The sequence below is a fragment of the Antechinus flavipes genome, chromosome 2 (genome assembly GCF_016432865.1).
Source record: "Antechinus flavipes isolate AdamAnt ecotype Samford, QLD, Australia chromosome 2, AdamAnt_v2, whole genome shotgun sequence".
NCBI classification, from domain to species: domain Eukaryota; kingdom Metazoa; phylum Chordata; class Mammalia; order Dasyuromorphia; family Dasyuridae; genus Antechinus; species Antechinus flavipes.
This window is the reverse complement of record NC_067399.1, coordinates 642054360-642075895: the sequence shown is the minus strand read 5'-3', so window position 1 is coordinate 642075895 and position 21536 is coordinate 642054360. Positions and strand designations below refer to the sequence as shown.

At 46.2% G+C, this 21536-nt stretch overlaps 1 protein-coding gene across 1 annotated transcript in view; it reads right to left on the bottom strand.

The window, feature by feature from the left end:
- Positions 1-702: 702 nt before the first annotated feature.
- Positions 703-21536, bottom strand: part of STRA6 (signaling receptor and transporter of retinol STRA6) — a 54220-nt gene continuing 33386 nt past the window's right edge. The window contains exons 7-17 of the mRNA XM_051982261.1: positions 20033-20100; positions 19555-19631; positions 18602-18663; positions 16773-16935; positions 12728-12803; positions 11108-11241; positions 10393-10510; positions 10173-10274; positions 8216-8379; positions 3953-4099; positions 703-3437 (exon numbers count right to left, since the gene is read on the bottom strand). Coding sequence (XP_051838221.1) covers positions 3268-3437; positions 3953-4099; positions 8216-8379; positions 10173-10274; positions 10393-10510; positions 11108-11241; positions 12728-12803; positions 16773-16935; positions 18602-18663; positions 19555-19631; positions 20033-20100 — 1281 coding nt within the window. The 3' untranslated portion in view covers positions 703-3267. The remainder of the gene's footprint in view (positions 3438-3952; positions 4100-8215; positions 8380-10172; positions 10275-10392; positions 10511-11107; positions 11242-12727; positions 12804-16772; positions 16936-18601; positions 18664-19554; positions 19632-20032; positions 20101-21536) is intronic.

Sequence of the window (21536 nt, the reverse complement as noted above, 5' to 3'; positions counted from 1 at the left end):
AAACCATTTCTACTCATTTGAAAAGGTGCTTTAAATCATTATTGATCAGAGAAATGCAAATTAAGACAACTCTGAGGTACCACTATATACCTGTCAGGATATGTATGATGACAGGAAAAGATAATGATGAATGTTGGAGGGAATGTGAGAAAATTGGGACACTGATGCATTGTTGGTGAGTTGTTGAACTGATTCAACCATTCTGGAGAGCAATGGAGGGATTTACATGAACTGATGCTAAGGGAAGTGAGTAGAATCAAGAGAACCTTGTGCACAGGAACAAGATTATATAATGATCAATTCTGATGGACGTGGCTCTCTCTTCCACAATGAGATGATTCAGGCGAGTTCCAATGATTTTGTGATAGAGAGAACCATTTGTACCTGGAGAGAGGATTATGGGAATTGAGTGTGGATCACAACATAGTAATTTCATCTTTTTTTGTTGTTTGCTTCCATTTTGTTTTCTTTCTCATTTTTTTTTTCTTTTTGATCTGATATTTCTTGTGCAGCACGATAATTGTGGAAATATCTAAAGAAGAATTCCGCAAGTTTAACATATATTTGATTACTTGCCATCTAGAGGAAGGGAGGGAAAAATTTGGAACGCAGGATTTTTTGGGATGAATATTGAAAATTATCTATGCATATGTTTTGAAAATAAAAAACTTTAATAATAATAATAAAATAAATTATCAGAGGTTGTTCATTTGGAGTCATTTATTAGAAGAAATATATCCATCTCCTTCATAAAATGCAACGGTAGAAATACACTCTAAATATTCAGAATTCAAGTTTCTATCCAGGCCATGCCCAGGTTCTGTAACAGCAAACCAGAGGGTAACATATACTCTGAGATGGGAAATGCACCTCAGGAAATTCCCCTGCACTCTCTAGTAGTCAAAGTAGCCAAACAGTTAGCAAAAATTCTGACCAGCTTCATGCTTTCCTGTCTTAGAAGTGAGGTTTCTGCTAGTTTCAAAGAGGAAGATAGGAAGTAAGAGGGAGAGTGATAAGAGGCGGAAGATGGATTTCAGCACCAACTCTTGGGCTTGTAAGAACCCTCCGGGGATTCTGGCCAGCCCTCACATGTACAATAATTCCCCAAAAAGGAATCAGGCAGCCTTCACTTGAAGCCTTCCATTGAGGAGGAACTTATTACTCCCAAGATCTATCTTCAGAAAGCTCAGATTGTTGGGGTTTTGCTTCATACTAAGCAGCCAGGTATAAAGAGAGAGCTGTAGCTCTGAGATGCCAAAGGCCATGGGCACAGAGTTCCTCTCTATTCCATGGTACCTTGGAGGCCTTAGGAGGGTTCTGGAGAAACCTCTAAGAATTCCTTAGAGTCCAATTTTGGGAGAGTGGGGCTAGGAGACAATGAGAAGAAGGGTTAAGTATTTGATACCATGTTAACATCCCAAACCCTCCAGTTTGGTCCACATTATATACCTGATTAGATCCAAACCTATCATAAATTCACTGGTACCTGGAAAATGTCAAGGGCTAACTTCAATCAATTTATTTCTCCTATGACCAAAGCAGGATTTGAATCCACAGTCCCCTTGATGTAGAGAGGAAACCAGTCTGTACTGAAATCATATTCAACATATCACATGTGCATGGAGTTCTCCAAGTGTCATGGACAGAAATCTTTCTTTCTTGTGTACTCACACAAGATGCTTGGGGATATTGTGGAACGTGGGAATGGTCTTTATTTTCTCTCTGGACCCACTTGCTGCTGATTGGACAAGAGGAGAAGAATTTACTAAAAGGAGAAGTGATAACTTTTGGCTTTTCCCCAGAAAGGGGGCCAAGCCACGAATACTCCAAACCTTCTTGGGACAAAGATGGTCATTGGAACTGGAGACTGAGCTCGAGAAGGAGGTGGGAGCTCTGATCCCTTGCAAGGAAGATGGATGCCAAACCAAACACCACTTAGGGCCTGAGTCCCAGACAGCTGGGCTAGGATCCCAGGGGTTAGAAGGTGCTTTGTGGAGGTGGAGAAAATATCTCAAGAAGTCTTTGGATAGAGCTCCAAGAATCAGACTTTTATTGTTGTTCAGTGTGTCCGACTCTTCATGACCCCGTGCACCATCCCGTCCATGAAGTTTTCTTGGCAAAGATCCGAGTGATTTTCCACTTCTTTCTCCAATGGATTAAGTCAAACAGTGACTTGCCCAGGATTATATTTAGCGATCTGAGCCACCTAGTTGCCTCTAAGAATCAAACAAAGCTTAAAGCTGGGGACCATTCAGAGCCACTGGCCGGTAGAGGGGTTTTCTGGAATAGAAAGCTGGATGGGATCTTCAGACATGATCCCAGTCCTGGGTACTCTCCAGTGGGCAAGGGTCATTGCTCTCTAACTTGCTGGGTACTTAGTAAAGTCTTGATTGGGGGTGGTATGAAGAAGGATGATGAAGAGGCCCCCGAGAATTCATTTGGGGCTGGGTCTCAGAAGGAAAAGAGGTGACTCCAGAGAAGGAAGTACCCTAGAAACTTCCTTAACTCAGATGCCATTTTTCTAACTTCTCTCTTTCTTTTCCGATCATCTTGAATTTATCTGTGTAAATGGTGTAATTGTACTAGTGATTATGTGATGTAATGTGTAAATGGTGTAATTATCCCCAATAGAATGTAATCTCTGAAGGCAGGAGCTGTTTTTTAACTTTGGACCCTTAGAGCCCAACACTGACTCTCTCTTAGTAAGTGTTTGATAAATGTTTGTTGACTGAATGGATCAGTGAAAGAATGAGAAGGAAGAATAGAGGGAAATGAGTCATGAAGATTATGGATTTTTATCTGCTCTGATGGTTTAGGGAAGAAGAGATGGGACGCAGAAGTATTAATTTTCCGAGGCATCTGCGACTTGGAGATGAGATTCTGCTGTGTGTGAGCATGTACACACACATATATGTATGTATGTATGTATGTGTGCTCTAGGCAGCTGAGGATGCCGACATTTCTCAGGAGTCACAGCAAATTATTTGTCTCTCCTCACCCCCTCAAAAAGGCAACAACAAACAGAAGCTGCTACCGAAATGATGCACCATCAGCATTCAGGAGTTGCTCTGGGAGCCCATCCCTCCAATGGGAGGAGTCCAGCACATCTCCAGGGAAGAACTTCAAAGCGGTGACTTTGGGAAGAATCCAGGAGGAAGGAGGGAGAGGAAAGAAGGAAAATGTCAGCTAGGCTCCTGCCAGGGACCCCTGGACAGAGACACTTCCCGGTGGTCCCCTCTCCTTTATCCTCCCGGCGCTGCAGGTCCATCAGGGCTTGGGAGGGCTGGGCTGGCTCCCGTTGGCCAGAGGGCCAGCCAGGGCTTTCTTGCGGAAGGCCAGGAGAGATGGATTGTGGATGAGGGTATAAGCCAGTCCCCAGCGGACACGGCTTTGCTTGGCTCTGGCGGATGGGCTCCTGGTTGGCGTCATATGGATCCCTGAAGGAGACAGACCGCACGAATCACTGCACAGTGTTGGCCCCCTTCCCTCCTGCCCCTCCTGGCCCCTGCCTCCCCTTCCTGAGTTTCCTGAGACTGGGAAAAGATAGGGCCCGAGACAGGAACAGCAGGAAGGATTGACTCATGGACAGCTTATAGACCTCTTTGTCTCATAAAGTCCCATAACAGAACTCAGAGTTTTCCAGTGTGTGCTTTTGGGATCTGGGCCAGGAAGGACTGAAGCAGAACATTTTATTCTTTAGGTGCGCTGAAATATGGAAGGGGAGAGGGTCTCTTCTGTCAGGCCCACCACCTGGAGCCCTCCCCAGGCAGCCAGGCCCAAATGAGGAGGGAGAAATCTGCAGCCAGAGACAGACTTGCAAGGACTCTTCCAAAGTTCCCGCAGCAGGAGGAAGCCAGCCAAGGGAGGAAGTTCTGGGATAGAGGGAGACAGGGAGTAGCAAGGAAACTCTGGTCCTCCTCCCGCGATGGGGATAGGGAAGCCAGCTTCTCACCTTCTATGTCACTGGGTACGAGAGCAGCTTGGGTTCCAGCCAGTCCCCGGGAGCCAGGTAATTGCCAGAGCAGGAAACAAAAGGCTTTCATTATGGGATGAGACTGGCTGACCTCCATCTTCAAGTAATAGCAGTAAGTGCGATAGCCTGAGGGAGGAAGGAAGGCAAAGAGAAGGAAGCCCGTAGTGAGAGGCTGGCTCCCGCGGACACCTGGGCTCTCATTGTGGTCACCTGCACAGGCCCAACATCCCTGCCTGGGAGGCCCTAGCCTTTCACCTGGTCTGCTGGGGTAGCCTTCTACATGGCCTTCCTGCCTCCCATCTGCCTCCTCTCCACCTTCTCCATCGAGCTGCTGGAATTATTTTCTCACACCCCCACGCCCTTAAAAGCTTCCCTGGCTGAATCCCAGACTTTGGGTTTGGTCCCAGGCTGCCCTTCCCGTCTCCGGTCATAGGGCTCCCTTTCCCCTGGCAGCCCGGGGTCCCGGGCTCTCTCCGAACCGTTCTCAGGGCTTTCCCTAAGTCACATCCTCTCTTGCCAAGGAAGGCTCCCCTTCCCTGCTCAGCCCTAGAGTCCCAAGTTCAAGAGATTCTCCATCTCCCCAGATACTAATGCTCTCTTCCCCTCAGATCAAGGTGAGGACTTTTCCATACCAGTCCGCAGAAGGTAATCTCCTTGGGGGTAGGGCTTCCCTTTTTTTTTTTTTAATTTTAATTTTATTTTATTTAATAATAACTTTGTATTGACAGAATCCATGCCAGGGCAATCCTTCACAACATCATCCCTTGCACTCGCTTATGTTTCGTTTTTCCCCCTCCCTCCCTCCACCCCCCCCCAAGATGGCAAGCAGTCCTATATATGTTAAATATGTTGCAGTATATCCTAGATACAATACATATTTGCAGAACCGAACAGTTCTCCTGCTGCACAGGGAGAATTGGATTCAGAAGGTAAAAATAACTCGGGAAGAAAATCAAAAATGCAAATAGTTCACATTCGTTTCCCAGTGTTCTTTCTTTGGGTGTAGCTGTTTCTGTCCATCATTTATCCATTGAAACTCAGTTAGGTCTCTTTGTCTAGAAATCCACTTCCATCAGAATACATCCTCATACAATATCGTTGTTGAAGTGTATAATGATCTCCTGGTTCTGCTCATCTCACTTAGCATCAGTCCATATAGGTCTCTCCAAGCCTCTCTGTATTTATCCTGCTGATCATTCCTTACAGAACAATAATATTCCATAACGTTCATATACCACGATTTACTCAACCATTCTCCAATTGATGGGCATCCATTCATTTTCCAGCTTCTAGCCACTACAAACAGGGCTGCCACAAACATTTTGGCACATACAGGTCCCTTTCCCTTCTTTAGTATCTCTTTGGGGTATAAGCCCAATAGAAACACTGTTGGATCAAAGGTATGCACAGTTTGATAACTTTTTGGGCATAATTCTAGATTGCTCTCCAGAATGGTTGGATTCGTTCACAACTCCACCAACAATGCATCAGTGTCCCAAGTTTTCCCACATCCCCTCCAACATTCATCATTATTTTTTCCTGTCATCTTAGCCAATCTGACAGGTGTGTAGTGATATCTCAGAGTTAGGGCTTCCCTTTTAAAAATGCTTTCTCTCAATGCAAATTAAGACAACTCTGAGATACCACTACACACCTGTCAGATTGGTTAGAGTGACAGGGAAAGAAAATGCGGAATGTTGGAGGGGATGTGGGAAAACAGGGACACTGATACATTGTTGGTGGAATTGTGAACACATCTAGTTCTGAAGAGCAATCAGGAATTATGCTCAAAAAGTTATCAAACTGTGCATACCCTTTGATCCAGCAGTGTTTCTACTGGGCTTATGCCCCAAAGAGATACTAAAGAAGGGAAAGGGACCTGTATGTGCCAAAATGTTTGTGGCAGCCCTGTTTGTAGTGGCTAGAAGCTGGAAAATGAATGGATGCCCATCCATTGGAGAATGGTTGAGTAAATCGTGGTATATGAACGTTATGGAATATTATTGTTCTGTAAGGAATGACCAGCAGGATGAATACAGAGAGGCTTGGAGAGACCTACATGGACTGATGCTAAGTGAGATGAGCAGAACCAGGAGATCATTATATACCTCAACAATGATACTGTATGAGGATGCATTCTGATGGAAGTGGATTTCTTCAACAAAGAGAAGATCTAACTCAGTTTCAATTGATCAAGGATGGACAGAAGCAGCTACACCCAAAGAAAGAACACTGGGAGATGAATATAAACTGCTTGCATTTTTGTTTTTCTTCCCAGGTTATTTCTACCTTCTGAATCCAATTCTCCCTGTGCAAGAAGAAAACTGTTCGGTTCTGCACACATATATTGTATCTAGGATATACTATAACCTATTTAACATGTAAAGGACTGCTTGCCGTCTAGGGGAGGGGGTGGAGGGAGGGAGGGGAAAAATCGGAACAGAAGTGAGTGCAAGGGATAATATTGTAAAAAAATTACCCTGGCATGGGTTCTGTCAAAAAAAAGTTATTTTAAAAAAAGTGGTTGAAAGAGATGGTAACACTCAGCTTGGGGAAGAGAAGTCTTGGGAGGGACATCACCATGTCTTTTTGAAGGTTTGTCACATAGAAATTAGATGAGTCTTGTTCTTTATAGCTTTTTAATACATATAATTCTATGATCCACTGGCATCTGGTCCTTGAATAAAATTCTCTGTCTCTCAAAAAAATGCTTTCTCTGATCCTTGCTCCCCAGTGCCCAATAGGGCCCACAACAATGATGATGCTTAGGAGGATGATGGAATTAAAGCTGCAAAGGGGTCATCTAGTCCAATCCCCTCAATTTACAAATGGAGAAACTGATTCCAGGGAGATAAAATGAATGGAGCTAGATCTCACAGATAGTGACAGAGCTGGGATGTGACCCCATTACACCACAATTATGGCTTGTTAAACTGGATTGAATTCAATGAAATATACCTATATACTCTATGTAGGTAATAATGATAAGTGCTAGCATATATATGTATACATACATACATACATACATATATATAACTTTCAGGTTCACAAAATATTTAAATAATGTGATCTTATTCCTCCCCATAAAAATTAGGTGCTATTATTAATCCCCATTTTACAGATAAGGAAGCTGAGGCATAGCAACTGACTCAACCAAGATCAACCATTTAGTAAGTATTTGAAGTGGGATTTGAACTCAGATCTTACTGATGTCAGTTCCCTGACCACTGTCTGTCTATCTGTCTTTTTTCTTTTTCCCTCCCTCCTCTTTGTGTCTTTGTCTCTGTCTCTTTGTCTCTCTCTCTTCCTCTCTCTCCTTCCCCCCCCTCTCTCTGTCTCTGTGTGTGTGTGTTTCTCTCTGTCTCTGTCTCTGTTTCTCTCTCTCTCTGTCTCTGTGTCTCTCTGTCTCTCTGTTTCTGTCTCTGACTCTCTGTCTGCCTCTCTCTCTCTGTCTCTTTCTGTCTCTCTCTCTCTCTGTCTCTGTATCTCTCTGTCTCTGTCTCTGTTTCTCTCTGTCTCTCTCTGTCTCTGTCTCTGTCTCTCTGTCTCTCTCTACCTCTGTCTCTCTCTGTCTCTGTATCTCTCTGTCTCTGTCTCTGTTTCTCTCTGTCTCTCTCTGTCTCTGTCTCTCTCTCTCCTCCTGTCTCTCTCTGTCTCTGTCTCTGTCTCTCTGTCACAGGGCCGCCCCACACTGGGCTTGCCCGCACACAGGCCCCTTTCATGAGCAGCCCAGGAAGCCTAAGCACAGAGAGGCCGCCATCTCTGCAGCCCGCCTGCATATAAAGGAGGTTCCCGGGCTAACTCTCCCACAAACAGCGTGGAACCGCAGGCAGGGTTCTGGGCCCAGGGTCCGCAGTACCTGTATTCGAATCCTGCCTCAGACAGTAACTGGCTGTGTGACTCCCCACTTTGTACATTTTGGGGGTAATGGCCTATGACCCCAAGCAAGAGCCCAGACACTCCGTCTCCCAGACAAGGGCACATGTGCCCACCCCACACACTGAGTGCCCACAGACACGCTAGCCCACGAGGTTTTAGATGGTCTGTGCAGGACATTGCCCTGATCTTAAAAGAGAAAACAACTGCAGAGGGGGAGGGTCTCTAGAGGCTGCGCTCAGCCCCAAAGCTCAGGCCTTGTCCTTCCGTGTCTGGGAGGCCCCCGCCCCTCCCCCCGAGCTCTCTGCCGGGCTCCCCCACTTTGGTGGCCGGGGGTCTCAGATCCGTCCCCACAACTGCCCTTACCTGGGTCCCAAGTGTCCACAGCACGGGAGAGCAGGCTGCGGTCCAGCTGGCAGAAGTGGACGACATTGAAGAGGGCGGAGACCACGATCCGGCAGATGCCCACAGTAATGCCCACCATCACATTAACGAGGAAGAGCAGGAAAGTGATGGCAAACAGAGCCTTCCTAATGGGGAGGGCACAGGAGAAAGCATGACGCGGTCCGCCTCCTCCCTTGGGAAAGCCCCCACCCCAGGACCCTAGAATGCGCCTCTGTCCCTGCCAAAAAAGAGCATTTCAGAGCTCCACCTGGCTGGGGCAAAAGGTGCAATCCAGGAGCCTGAGAGAACAGGACTGAGCCCAGACAGCTCCCGCGTGGACACTTGGGGCACCACAAATCCACAGGAGAAGATGGCTACGGATGGGGGGCCCCCCTTCCATTCTGTCCTGAAGGTGGGCACCCATTCTGGACACAAATAAGGGCCCCTCTTTCAGTTCTGGGCTCTCTGAGAGGGCAGAGAAAGGGGACAAAAGGACAGAAGAGGAAGAACAAAGCTTGGAATGGGAGGCCGGAGGTTGGCTTTAGAGGTGAGTCTTCCATTTCTGTTCACACAGAGTCCACATCTAGTCCAAACTCCTCAGCCACTTAACTTCTCTGACCTCAGTTTCCCTATCTGTGAGATCAAAATAATGATACCTGCCTTTCCTGCTTCCAGGTGTGAACCACCATAGAGCTAGGATCTTAGCACCCCCACAGTGCTCTCTCTCTGTGTCTCTGTCTCTCTCTGTCTCTGTCTCTGTTTCTCTGTTTTTCTCTGTCTCTCTCTGTCTCTCTGTCTCTGTCTCTCTCTGTCTCTCTGTCTTTGTCTCTCTGTCTCTCACTGTCTCTGTTTCTCTCTGTCTCTAGATACTAGAGGTATCTAGTTGAAGCCTCCCATCTTCCAGATGCGGCAATTGGGACTCACTTGCATAGGCTCTCTCAGTAAGTTAGGACTAGCACAAGAATCTAGGTATTTCAACCCCTTATTCAGTCCACTTTCCCTATCCCCTCAATAATAGATATAAAAGCACAAGGTAAAACTCTAGGGAGCCATATTGTAGAAATAATGATAATTTTGTTAATCAAAAATGAAAAAGATAAGGAAGGGTAAAGAAAAAATATGGGAGACATTATTTTTCCTTTTTGATCTGAGTTTTCTTGTGCAGCACGATAATTGTGGAAATGTATATAGAAGAATTGCACATGTTTAACACATATTTGATTCATTGCTATCTAGGGGAGCTTATGAGGAGAAGGGAGGAGAAAACACCCACAAAGTTTTGCAAGGGTGAATGTTGAAAACTATCTTTGCATATGTTTTGGAAATAAAAAAGCTTTTTTTAAAAAGAAAAAATATGTGAGAGAGATGGAGGAAAGGAAGATTAAAAGGAAAGACAGAGGAACAGTGAAAGAGGAAAAGAGAGAGGAATAAAAAGGAAGAAACAGAAAAAACTGGACAGAGAGAATGGGTTAGGGAAAGAAGGAGAAACTGAGGGAAGGGGAAGGACAGAGAAAGGAAAGGACACAGAGAAAGAGATGGAGGGGAAAAGGACAGATAGTTTTGCTTTGTATAATAGCTATTTTTGTCTTGGGTTTTTTTTTTCACCTGATGCATAAACAAATTTTGTTCTAGCCTCTCATTTTTATTTTGTATAGTCTACTTATTAGATGTTTCTTGTCTATATAGATGTTAAAATAAATAGAGAGGAAGGGGAGAAGGAGGGAGGGAAAGAAGGAGAGGGAAAGAGAGAAAGGAGAAAGAAACAGAAAGAAATACAGAGACAGAGATAAGGGGAAGGAAAGAGATGGAGAGAAAAAGACAAAGAGAATGAAAGAGAGAGACAGAAAGGAGAAAGGACAGATAATTCAAGAGAAGCCCAGAAGAAAGACAAAGAGAGGAAGAGGGATAGAGTGATAGATGGAGAGAGGAGAGTTCTTACTTGTTAGTCAGCTCTTGTTGGCCATGCCGGTTCTCCAGGAAGGCCCAGCGAGCAGCTAGGTTCTGCAGGATCACAGCCAGCACCAGCATGAGGAAGAAAGGCCTAAATGGAAAGCAGCCACAGTGAGGGGCCAAGGAAAGAGCAGCCCAAAGACTTGCAAAAGACCTGGCTTGCCCAGCCCAGCCCAGCCCTGCCCAGCCCAGCCCAGCCCCTCACTCACCACATGCTTTCCAGCACACGCAAGAGCAGGAGATTCCTGCCGTACAGGATGGGAATGACAACCAGAAAGCTGAAAACCACGAATCCAAGGAAGAAGATGATCTGCTGGAGAAAGAGCCCTGGAGGAGGTAAAAGAGGCAGTGTCTGGGACCGCGGAGGGAAAGGCTGAGACCCTGGCAGTCACTGCTCAGGGAGCTATACTGTGAATATTCCTCTCCCTAGGATCGATCATGTGCTGCTCTCCATCCACCAAGTCCCAGTACAGCTGGGCCCCTTCCAAACTAATGCCCTCCTGGGAAGCATCCTCCCTGGGAACCCTGCATCTTCTCCTTGGCGGCCCCCATCCCTCTCAGCTAAATTCCTTCTCCCTCCTCCCACTGGCTCATCCTGAAGCGCTGGTCCCTCCTCCTTCAGAAAGCCTTCCATGATTGATCTGATCCACACAGACCCCTCCCTCCTTTGGCCTCTGGTAATTCTATTATTCTTGTTTCTCACTTGGAACATAGCACTCACTGCCATATCGGCTAAGGGTTCTGATTTTTTGTCTAAGATTCAAGAACAGGGATGTCTTCTCCTGTTGTCACCCCCACAGTTTAGCACTGAGCTAAGCACAGGATGGGGAGAGGCCTGTTGATAGAGCCTCCCTCTCCCCCTTCTTCTTCTTGTAGGGAAGGAACTCAGGGCTGCTCGAAGCCCAGGAAGAAGGGGAGGCTCACCGAGGCAGACGAAGGCTGCTTGGTAACCCGTAAAGCTCATCCAGCAGAAGATGGCCGTGGCCCTCAAACCCTGCCTCTGTGGCGGGGGACTTCCATCCAGGGGGGCAGCACGGTGCTGAGCCCTCAGGTTAGCTCTGTTGGGGAGAGAGATTGGGGATCTGGCGGGGCCGGCAAGGAAAGGGAGCAGGAGAGGGCCCAGCCTTCCCACCATCCGGCCGACTCAGGAAGAAGGGAAGTCTGTTGGGTTTTAATTCTCGCCCACACCCTTTGCCGAGCTCCTCTTACCCTGTCCCTAGGAAGCCACCAGCCTGGTATCCCCAAAGAAACAACAGTGGGAATAATACTCAGTTACAAATTATAGAGCTCTCCGTACTAATTGTTTTCCCCAGTAATGTTGTGAGCAAGGCAGCAACAGCAACAGGAACACTAGGCAACTAGATGGTACTTTGGAGTCTGCAAAATTCTTTACAGATGTCAACTCAAGTCCACAAACAATCATCAAAGATCTACTATTTGCCAAAGATTGGGCTAAGGTCTAGGAGTATAAAGAAAGGCAAAAACCCTCAAGGAGCTTACAGTGCAGTGAGGGAGACTTAAAAACAACAACGTTTGCAAGATATGGGCTGGAAAATTGAAAATCATCTCAGGGGAAGGCACTAAGATTAAGGGGAGTCAGGAAAGCTCTCTTGTAGACAGCAGGACTTCAGCTGAGACCTGAAGGGAGGGAGGGAAGCTGGGAGGTGAAGATGAGGATGAGAGAGCATTCCAGGTATAGGGAAGGGAGAGAGGAGTCAGGAAAAGGAGGAACGGCAAGAGCTCAGAGAAAAGGGAAGTATAAGAAGACTCAAAAAAAGATAAGGTGCTGAATGTGAGCAACAGGAAAATTACCATTAAATAAGCTTTATAAATTATGATATGGAATTAAAACAAGAAGTAATTAAAATTCAGTTAAGTAAGAGGGGAAATCAGCTATTCCAGTGGATGATATGCTGTCAAAGAAATGCATGAATTAAAGTTTTATGCCCTATATATTTCTGTGTCTTAAAAAAAGCTCTTGTTGCTCATCCTCGTTACAGCTCTGCCTCACTGATGCCTTCACACGCCATGCTTTTCTTTTTGTTCATTTTGCTCGTCCTATTCTCCTCCCTTCCCTGTTCTTCGATTTCTAATCTGCCAACATTCTCTATATTCAAATCCTTCCCCAAATTCACCATCCTGCCTTTTCTAGGAATTGCTCCTGATCCCGCTGCATGCTAATGCCTGCCCTCTATTATTATTTCCAATTTATCTTGTCAAGTTCCTGTTCTTCTCAGTATTGTAGGATCATGGATTTTGAACTAGAAGGGAATTAATTAAAGGTCACTTAGTCCAATCTCTTCATTTTTATAGATGAGAAAACTGAGACATAAAAAAGTTTGAGTGACTTGCCCACAGAGGCAGTCAATGATGGAAATTCATACTCTGGTCCATGAATTCCATGTCCATCCCTTTTCCCCTTGTCCCCTGCCTCCCTCTAAGCTCTCAGGAGGTCAGGGAGTTTCCATCACTCTTTAGCTTGATCAGTTCCATAAGCCAATGAGATTCTGCCCTTCCTTCTTCCCGACTCCAAACCACACTCACCTGTGGGTCATCAGTGACTTTGACAGCATGAGGAAGGTGAGCAAGCAGGACAGGACCAGGGCAGAGTCATAGCACACTGGAAAAAGAATGGGCCTGAGGGTCAGCAGCCAGAATCAAAAGGAGAGCGACACGAGTGAGACCTCCCCCATCCGCTGAACGGCTGCCATAAATCTCATATTCCTTATGCAGAGATGACCATTAACAGAAACACCACGAACTGCCAGGAAGTAGACATGGTTTGTGGATCATAGATAGTGAAATGTCCAGTCCCACCTGGCTCTCCATTCCAGGGCACTCTCCCTTGCTTTTTTCATAGGCAGATGCTCAAATAATGCTAGTCTATTCTAGTGTTAGGCTGAGTCAAGCAACTTCAAAAGATGCTGTATAAATAACAAAATCCCCTTCCCCCAAAAAATTCTAACAGGACTTTATTTTTCCAATTGAAACCTATGTAATAATTGTCCTTTCTGCTTGAGGATAGTACCCTTTCTAGAATAAACATGCCTTTTGCACATTTATATTATTTCTGTCATATGTATTTTGTCCTTCATTAATGCAATGGATCATCCCAGTGTTGAGATGATCTTGGTTCTCAAATGCTCAGCCGGTACCAAATATGACATAGGCAGATGTTTAGGAAACCAGAGAGATTTCAAGGATGGATTCTAGGGATGCATTACACATCTGAGGGTCCACCCACCTAAATATGGAGAAACTTCTCATCAGTGTGGTTGCAGGGGAAGGTATGACCTCAAAGAGCATCATTTAAGTCAAAAGAGCCACCAGCTGCATCAGTGGAAGGAGTGTTCCTGCAGGGGGCCTTGAAGGTGGGAATCTTGAGATATTTCAGTCAATGTTTCTGAGAAAGAGAGGAAGGGGCAGAGAGACAGGAAATAAAAGGAACAGGAGAGACACAGAACAGGTGGGGGAGAGACAGAGAATAGGGATGGCTAAAGATGGAACATTAGCTAATATTTTCAACAGAGGAAAAAGTGTATTTTCCAAGTTTATTATCAATAAAAGCCATTTGTTCATTTAAGCCCCCATGCTATCATTATAGTAGAAAATGTTGGCTAAAATGTAGCTTCTCGATATGTATCTATATTTCCTTCATTTATCTATAAGTATCTAAATTTATATGTCTTATTTATCTATGTCAGCTATATCTATGTATGTATTTATATGCATAATACACACAAAATCTACAAAATATATTCTCTTTAAATATATAAGTATATAATATAATAATATATTAAGATATATATCTATATCTTAATAATTGGATATATAACCATATGTATGTATTTATGTACACATAAATTATATGTATATAAATACACACAAGTCTGGGTATATATCTATTTATTAAGCACAATAAATATTTACTAGTGTATTATAAGGCAAGTCAATGTAATATAATGATTAGAGAAAGACCTCAAAACGAGGAAAATTTGAGTCATGACACAATTTTTCAGTTTTCTCAGCAACTTGCAAAGAAGATGCCATTCTCCATCACTACTGATATCACAGGATCCACTCCCTATTCTCTAGGAAGTACTATGGCAGGTGCCACAGGAGACTCAAAGGGGAATAAATCTCAATCTCTGCACTTCAGCAGTTTACTCTAGCATGGGAGATAAGACTCACAAGAAATTAAAACTAGTGAGTCTGGGGTGGATTTATCAAATACTGAGGCAGAAAGTAAGTGTTTGTAAAGAAAAGCAGGGTCTTCATGGAGCCTTGGGGGCTGTTTGGATGACCCTGAGTACATAGATTATCTTTAACTCTAAAGTTGGACATCATTTGAACTATCTTCTTAGAGAAGGCCACCTAAAGTAGCAGGTAAACAGGAATATGTCTATGGGAGCGGGGAGGGGAGAACATCAAAACAAATGATTCTTGAGCATCCAAATGGACCAATCCCAAAGGGATGAATGTTGTTCTGGAGAAGAGCCATTTTCACTTTGTGACTCATGGGAAGAAAATATCTAAGTTAAGTCTAGAGAAACATAGGGTTGAAGCTTGAAGGCCAAGGAACTTTTAGCCACCTGTTCAGGACGGGTTAGTGCTATAAGATCACTCTTTTCCATGTATCTCTAATTGTCTTTTCTTTCTAGATTATGTCTGAATTTATAGATAATTTTTTCTGTCAATGAACCCAGGAAAGTCCCACTAGTGGTATAGCGTATTTGCAAAGGGGGGGAAAGAAAACGAATGCTAGGAATGGATGCTGGAGCCGGGAAATGCAGGAATCGTAGAAGGGGAAGAAATGGGACAGATAATTGGCCACCTGAATATGCAAGTCTTTGCCCCCAAGAGGCCGAGCAGGCTCAGGGGCTAGGAAAGCCCAGGCCACAGAGTTAGCAGTTTACCTACAGCAGAAAGGACTCTCTTGGTAAATGGACTTCTATGGAGAGAGCTCTGGAAAGGAATCACATGCTCTGGGGAACTGAACTGCTCCGAGGACCTCCGCTTAGGACAGTCCCTCCCTTTCTCTCTGCTACAGTAGGGAAGGGGGAAGAGGGATGTCACTTTGGCCTGGGGTGCTCCGGCTAACTAACTGATCTTGACAATGGACCCAGAGGCAGTTCACCTAGCCGATTGTTCTTCCTTGTCCTGGGCACTGGGTCCATGGTTATTGTGTTTGTAAAGTGTCACCCTGACCCAATCCCAAGCCCCGGCCCCATACCTTGACACACCTGCTAGAAAACCACAGATTGGCATTAATACCCGTTATGTGCCAGCTCTAGAGAAAGGGCAAGAGACTAGAAAAGAGGGGGAGAGGAAGGAGGAGAAGCAAAGGGGGTCTTTGAGAGGAGTGGGATTAATACCAAGGAGAAAGAAGTTTTTCGAGTCCATTCTATCCCTACCGACTTTAGGAAAAATGCCATCGCTGGTATAAGGGAGCCGAGGAGAGGGACAATGGCTACGGGAGCCTCCAGGCGGGCTCTTGTGGGGTCTCTCCTCCTGGCCCAAGCCCTCACCAGTCATGTGTCTATGAGGAGCCACCATCTGCTCCACTGTGGCACAAGCTGGCATCCCAGGGCACATGCCATCTGCAGTGTGGCACTGAGACTCGTGCACCTCCCCCCGCTTTTGCAGCTATCGCTGAATGCTGGTCCCTGGTACTTGGACCATAAGGATTTTCTTCTTTTCCTCCCCTAGTGCCAGAGAACTGATGCTTGCCCTGAGGCACCCCTGATCTGAAACACGGCTTCGTCACCACTCATTGTGGAGGAGCTTGATCCCTAACCCAAGATGTAAAGAATCAGCTGTGAATAAATACTGTCCAATAAAGACATAAGGGGAAGAGACCCAGACCCCCCCACTGGCAGCCTCCTGCCGTATATAATTGGCCCAGATCTTTTTATCATACCCAGTGCCCCTCACTCTCACCACCCAACTGCTCACCACCCGGGATACAGTCACATGCTCCAAGATGGTGAGCTCCTGTCCCACTTCCTGCTTCTGCAAAACATTCTAGCCTAAGTGTCATCAGCCTCCATTGGATGTCTGCTCTTTACTGTAGCTCTCACACCTTGGGGGAGTCCCAGGGGATCTCCCCTGTCCATCTGTGCTGCCTCTAATCCCATCCCTGCCATGTTCCATTCTCACTGTCAAACCCAAGGGGTGAGGCAGGAAGCTGATTCAGGAGACTATGTGGGGGAAAGAGAGTGGGGAAGAGAGAAGTCACACAGCGTCCCACACTGAGGGACGGGCTCGGCTCTCCATCCCCTAGACGCATGCACTGGATAAGTGAATCAGTGAGACTGGAAGGTGAGAGAGAGACTGTGTGTGTGTGTGTGTGTGTGTGTGTGTGTGTGTGTGTGTGAGAGAGAGAGAGAGAGAGAGAGAGAGAGAGAGAGAGAGAGAGAGAGAGAGAGAAGGAGATTTCCTTCAGGGGGTTTGAAACCTGAAGGGCCATCCCTTCCCAAGAGGGCTGAATCCGGGATCAGCCCCACCCTGAAACAAGAGAAGGAACAAGATGGTCCCTGCTTCCCTTCTCATGCCTAAGCATCCCATCTGGGATTTCCAACCTCCTCACCTTCCAGAGTCCACAGGTAGTACTTCACCAGCTCTATGGCTTCTGACTTGCTTTCTGAGAGGACCACTCCAAAGCCAGCCAGCAGGTAGGTGACTTCTACTGTGATTCCTGCCCTGGTTTTTTGGATGATGGGGACAAAAGCCGCCAGGAGCAGCAGGGCTACCTGGGAAGCAATGACAATGTTATCTTGATCTGGCTCCTAAGGTTCTATAAATCAACAGGCTCGTGGGAAGGTCAAAGTGCATTAATTCAGATCCCACCAACCCATTATGTATGTTCATCTCCTCCGGAGCTAACCAGAAGTTTATCTATACTGTTAACCACAAATACAGAAGTAGAATCTGCTGAGCATCAATCTTTGACTAATTAGAAGGCTTTCTCTGTTCATGAAAGTTAGTCTCTCTCAGTACACTATTGTTTCTCTCCCAGAAAGCAATTTTTTATCCTACGAGGAGATCACTGCAAGTATTTGAAAGTGTTAACACCCACCGACTGTTCATTTCTCTACACTGGCCATCTGGGCCTCCGAAAATCCAGATTAGAAGCTCTGACTGTAGAGGGCTTTTTGAGGACTCTATTTAGGGAAAAATGCTTATCTGTTATGGGGGTGAATTAAGTACAGGGATGAATTGTTCTTTCTTTGTAGTAAATGTCCACAAATTGTGATTTTTTTTTAGTTCTTTTTCTTCTCCTCCCCTGGAGAAGGGGAGCTGGTGATAATTCCCACACCAGTGATTAAGGAGCAATTAGGAGGCTTCTGGTGAGGCAGGTGATGGTCCTTTGCACTCTGACCTGGTCAGACCATACCTAGAGTATATTCAGTTCTGGGCAAATATTTTAGGAAGAACATTAATGAGCTTAAGGGCAAACAGCATAATGAAAGGCCTTGAGACTATACCATAGGAAATCTATTGATGGAATAAGGGATATTTAGGCTGGAGAAGAGAAGTCTCAAAAAAAATGATGACGGCTTCTTAGCATTTATAAAATACTTTAGGGTTATATAATTTATATATTATATATTTACATATATATAACTAGTTATCGCATTTGCTCCCTCAATAACCCTGAGAGACAGGTGCTATAATTATCCCCCTTTTAAAGTTGAGGAAACTGAGGCTGAGATAGACTTCGACTAGCTAAGGGGCGTACAGCTATTGATTATCTGAGATAGGGTTTGGATTCAGATCTTTCTAACTCTAAGCCCAACTTTCTATTCACTGAATAGCAGTCTTAGAGTATTGAAGGAAAGGAATTAAAATCGCTATATGCTAGGCAACGTTAAACACGTCACAAATATTATCTCATGTAGCAGAAATTTGCTTTTCAGGGCCCTAGAAGGCAGAACTGGGATCAAAGGGCCACACAAAGACAGATTTAAGCTCAACACGAAGAGAGTAACAATCATAGCATCTGAGTGTTGAGGGAAGAAAAGTGGCCCCAAACTCTAAAGAAATCCCCACATTAACAAGCCCCTGATTGAAGACCTACTCCTCCAGCTTCAGAATATTCTTGTTCTGTTCTCATCAGCCAAAGTCCGAGTGACCACTTCTTAGGGAGAGGGGAGATGAGTTTGGTCGGGTGTGAATTGGAGCCCCCTCTGAGATTCTGAGACTGTCTGAATTTTTGGTGGTGAAACACCCACATGAAGTTGGGTCACGGTGCCCAGGGGGATCAATACTTGTTGACTTTGTAAAAAGCTCAGGCTGCCTTATCTCCATTAATGCTGCTTTCCAGAATGTCACGTCCTTAGGGGATGGGTGAGGTAGGATGGGTGGTGGGGACAAGGGGGACAGATGAGATGTAAGGGTTGGGGAGCAGAGGGTTACCTGGTAAATTGTGACCACTGCCATGGCAGCCGAAAGGATGAGTTGCAGGGGAAGCTGGAAACCTACAGCACCCAAAGGAAAGGTCAGAGTGATTAGAACTACGGCATTTCCAAAGGTCCATCCATCCCTACAGGCCCAACCCAGACACGCCTCTGGTCTCCCTCATCCCAAGCCCTAACTCTTGCACCAACCTGCCTGCGCTCTTTAGCATAAGGAAAGGAGTCATTTGCCAAGGTCACTTTAGTAGCCAATGGAACACAAAGGATTTAGCTCCTCTGACTCCCTTCCCCAGCCACCTTTTGCCTGAAACATCTCCAGCGTCTCACAGTGACATGGAAGTGACCCAAACTCCCAAGCTGGACAGGAGTCTGCGGAAGACCCCCATGGGGGGAGGCTTATTTAAAGACGGCTCTGTGAAGGGGGATGGCAGTGGCCCGTGGGCATCTCCTAGACCTCGAGACCTTTCTTCCATTATAAAGGATGAAGGCTGCTTCCTATCCTGCTCTGGCTGGAGCCTGGGGTTCAAGGCTCTCTACATCTGACCTATGTCTGCAGTTCCTCCCCCCTCTCACCTGCCGGGCTCCCTGTTTAAAGACCAGCCCCAAGGGCAGCTCTGCCAGGAAGTTTTCCCCTTTCCTCCCAATACAAACACACTTTTATGGTAAATGATGTGTCTGCGTTAGCATCATATCCTAAGAGGGCGACCTCCCCTCTCATCAGCCTCAGCTCAGCTTCAGGGGAGGAAGGAGGCCCCCAGGTTTGGAAGGGGAAGTTGGGAAGGCTGGGAGAGCATGAAGGAAGAGTGGGCAATGCCCATGTCAGGCGAGGCAGCAGCTCTTTCCCAGATGGCTTCTTGAGCTGGAAGTGGGGGGCATGGGGTTGAGGAGGGGGGAGGAAACCAGCCAACAGAGACTTCCAGGAGCCAGTGACCAGTGCCCCAGACACACAAGTACCTGGCTGCTGAACGGAGATGTGAGGGAGGAAATAGAGCAGGGCCCGCGAGAGGAAGCTCCGATCAGTCTCCGGGGAGCTGGAAAGGAGAAACAGACAAGAACAGCTCGGCACAAAATGACTTTTTAACGGAAACAATTCCAGGGGACAGGCAGGTCGTACTCCTGGTGATGGGGAGTCCTGGTGGGGCAGGGGCTCTGCACTGGGCTCAAGAAAGGCGGAAGAAACAGACTCAGATCCCTGCCTCAGGGACCCCTGGGAGGATGGGGAAGTCTCTTCAGGAGACCCCCCCCCCAGAATCTGATGGAGTAGAAATTTGATCCTAGGTGAAGACTCTAACTCATGCCGGATAAAAGCCCTGGTCCCTTCGGGCCAGCCCAGCCTCCCGAGCTGCCCCCTCTCCCAGCGCCTCCACTCCAGCCTCTCTCAATCAGCCATCTCCTGATGATGGGAGGGTGATGGAAGGTACAGACGCTCTACCTGCTTTTTGACTTCTTCTCACTGAGGAGGCGCCTGAGATAGTCTCCATAATAGCTTTCCTCCACCTCCTGCAGAAAGAGCACAGAACCCACAAGGGACATCATTGGGCACAGAAAGGCTAAAGGTCCTGCTGAGGACGATTGGGAATTTTCAAAAATCATGTCGCTACTTCTTTACATTCTCTAGTGGGGCAGGGGGAAACAGGGCTTGATTTCTTGGGTTCCACCAAGTTCAGCCCCTTTACTAGCTGCCCAGCCACGGTCAAGTCATTGTCTCAGTTTTCTCACAGGAGAGACGGGCATGATAATTGTACTACCTACTTTATGGGGTCATTGTGATAAAAAAAGATGGTAAACCAGAGAGTAGTCATTTTGTGCAGCTGTTTTTTAGTCATGACCCCCATTGGGGATTTTCTTGGCAAAGCTACTGATGAGGTTTACCATTTCCTTCTTCAGCTCATTTGACAGATGCAGAAACTGAGGCAAATAGTTAAGTGACTTGTTCAGAGTCACACAGCTAGTAAGTGCTGAAGCTGGGGGTTTGAACTCAGGAAGACAAGTCTTCTTTCTGCCCACTGCCACCTGGTTGCCCCTAGACTAATCCTCCAGAGAGCAAAGGATTTGGAAATGACAATAATTTTAGCTTTCATCTTTTCCCATCACATCATTTGAAATATGTGGAAACTGAGGTCTCAGTCTCTTCCTTCAGGGAGCTCCTGGTATGATGGGAAAACATGGTCCCCACTCTGGGACTCCCGAGTCTGATGGAAGAGACAGTGCTTGTCGAGCCTTAGGTGGGGACCCTGGCCAGGCAGATGCCCTGTCCCACCTGAGCTAGCAGTGCCTTCTCTGCTCTTTTCCATTTCCTTCTCTGTGTCCTGATCCACTTTGAACTTCTCTGACTCCATTGGAGACCACGGGCAATTTGAAGTGACTGCCTCAAAATCAGAGGCAGAAGGTGAGAGAGCCAGGATTTGAATCCAGATCCTTTGAAATCACAGCCAGCTTTGCATACCTTTCCTAGAACTCAGAGTGACCCTGGGCTCTCAATGGAGAAGTCCCCCTACTTTGTCTGGCCTGGTCCTTTCATCCCCCAAATCAGGAAGCAAACACACGAGATTATATCGTTATTGCCATAGCTCTCGCCAGGGCTCTAGAGCTGGAAAGGCTTTGGGGATAGACCCTCAACACACCAGCCATCCCAGGACCAGCTTCAGTAACACGAGAACAGGATCATGCCCACAAGGTCAGACCAGCCCCCGAACTTGGAACACCTGTCACTAAGAGGTGGGGGAGGGAGACAGGTGCATCTGGACAAAGGCTGTGCTGATGGGACCAGGGAACCCAGCCAGAGGCAGTTCAGCTTAGTGGGTCCAAGGCTGGCAAATTCTACTTCCCATTCCTATTTCTGACAAGGAACAAATAACTGGATTTCTTCAAGCCCAATTTCTTCATCTGAAAATAGAGATAAAAATGTCTACTTCTTAGGACTGTTGGGAGGATCA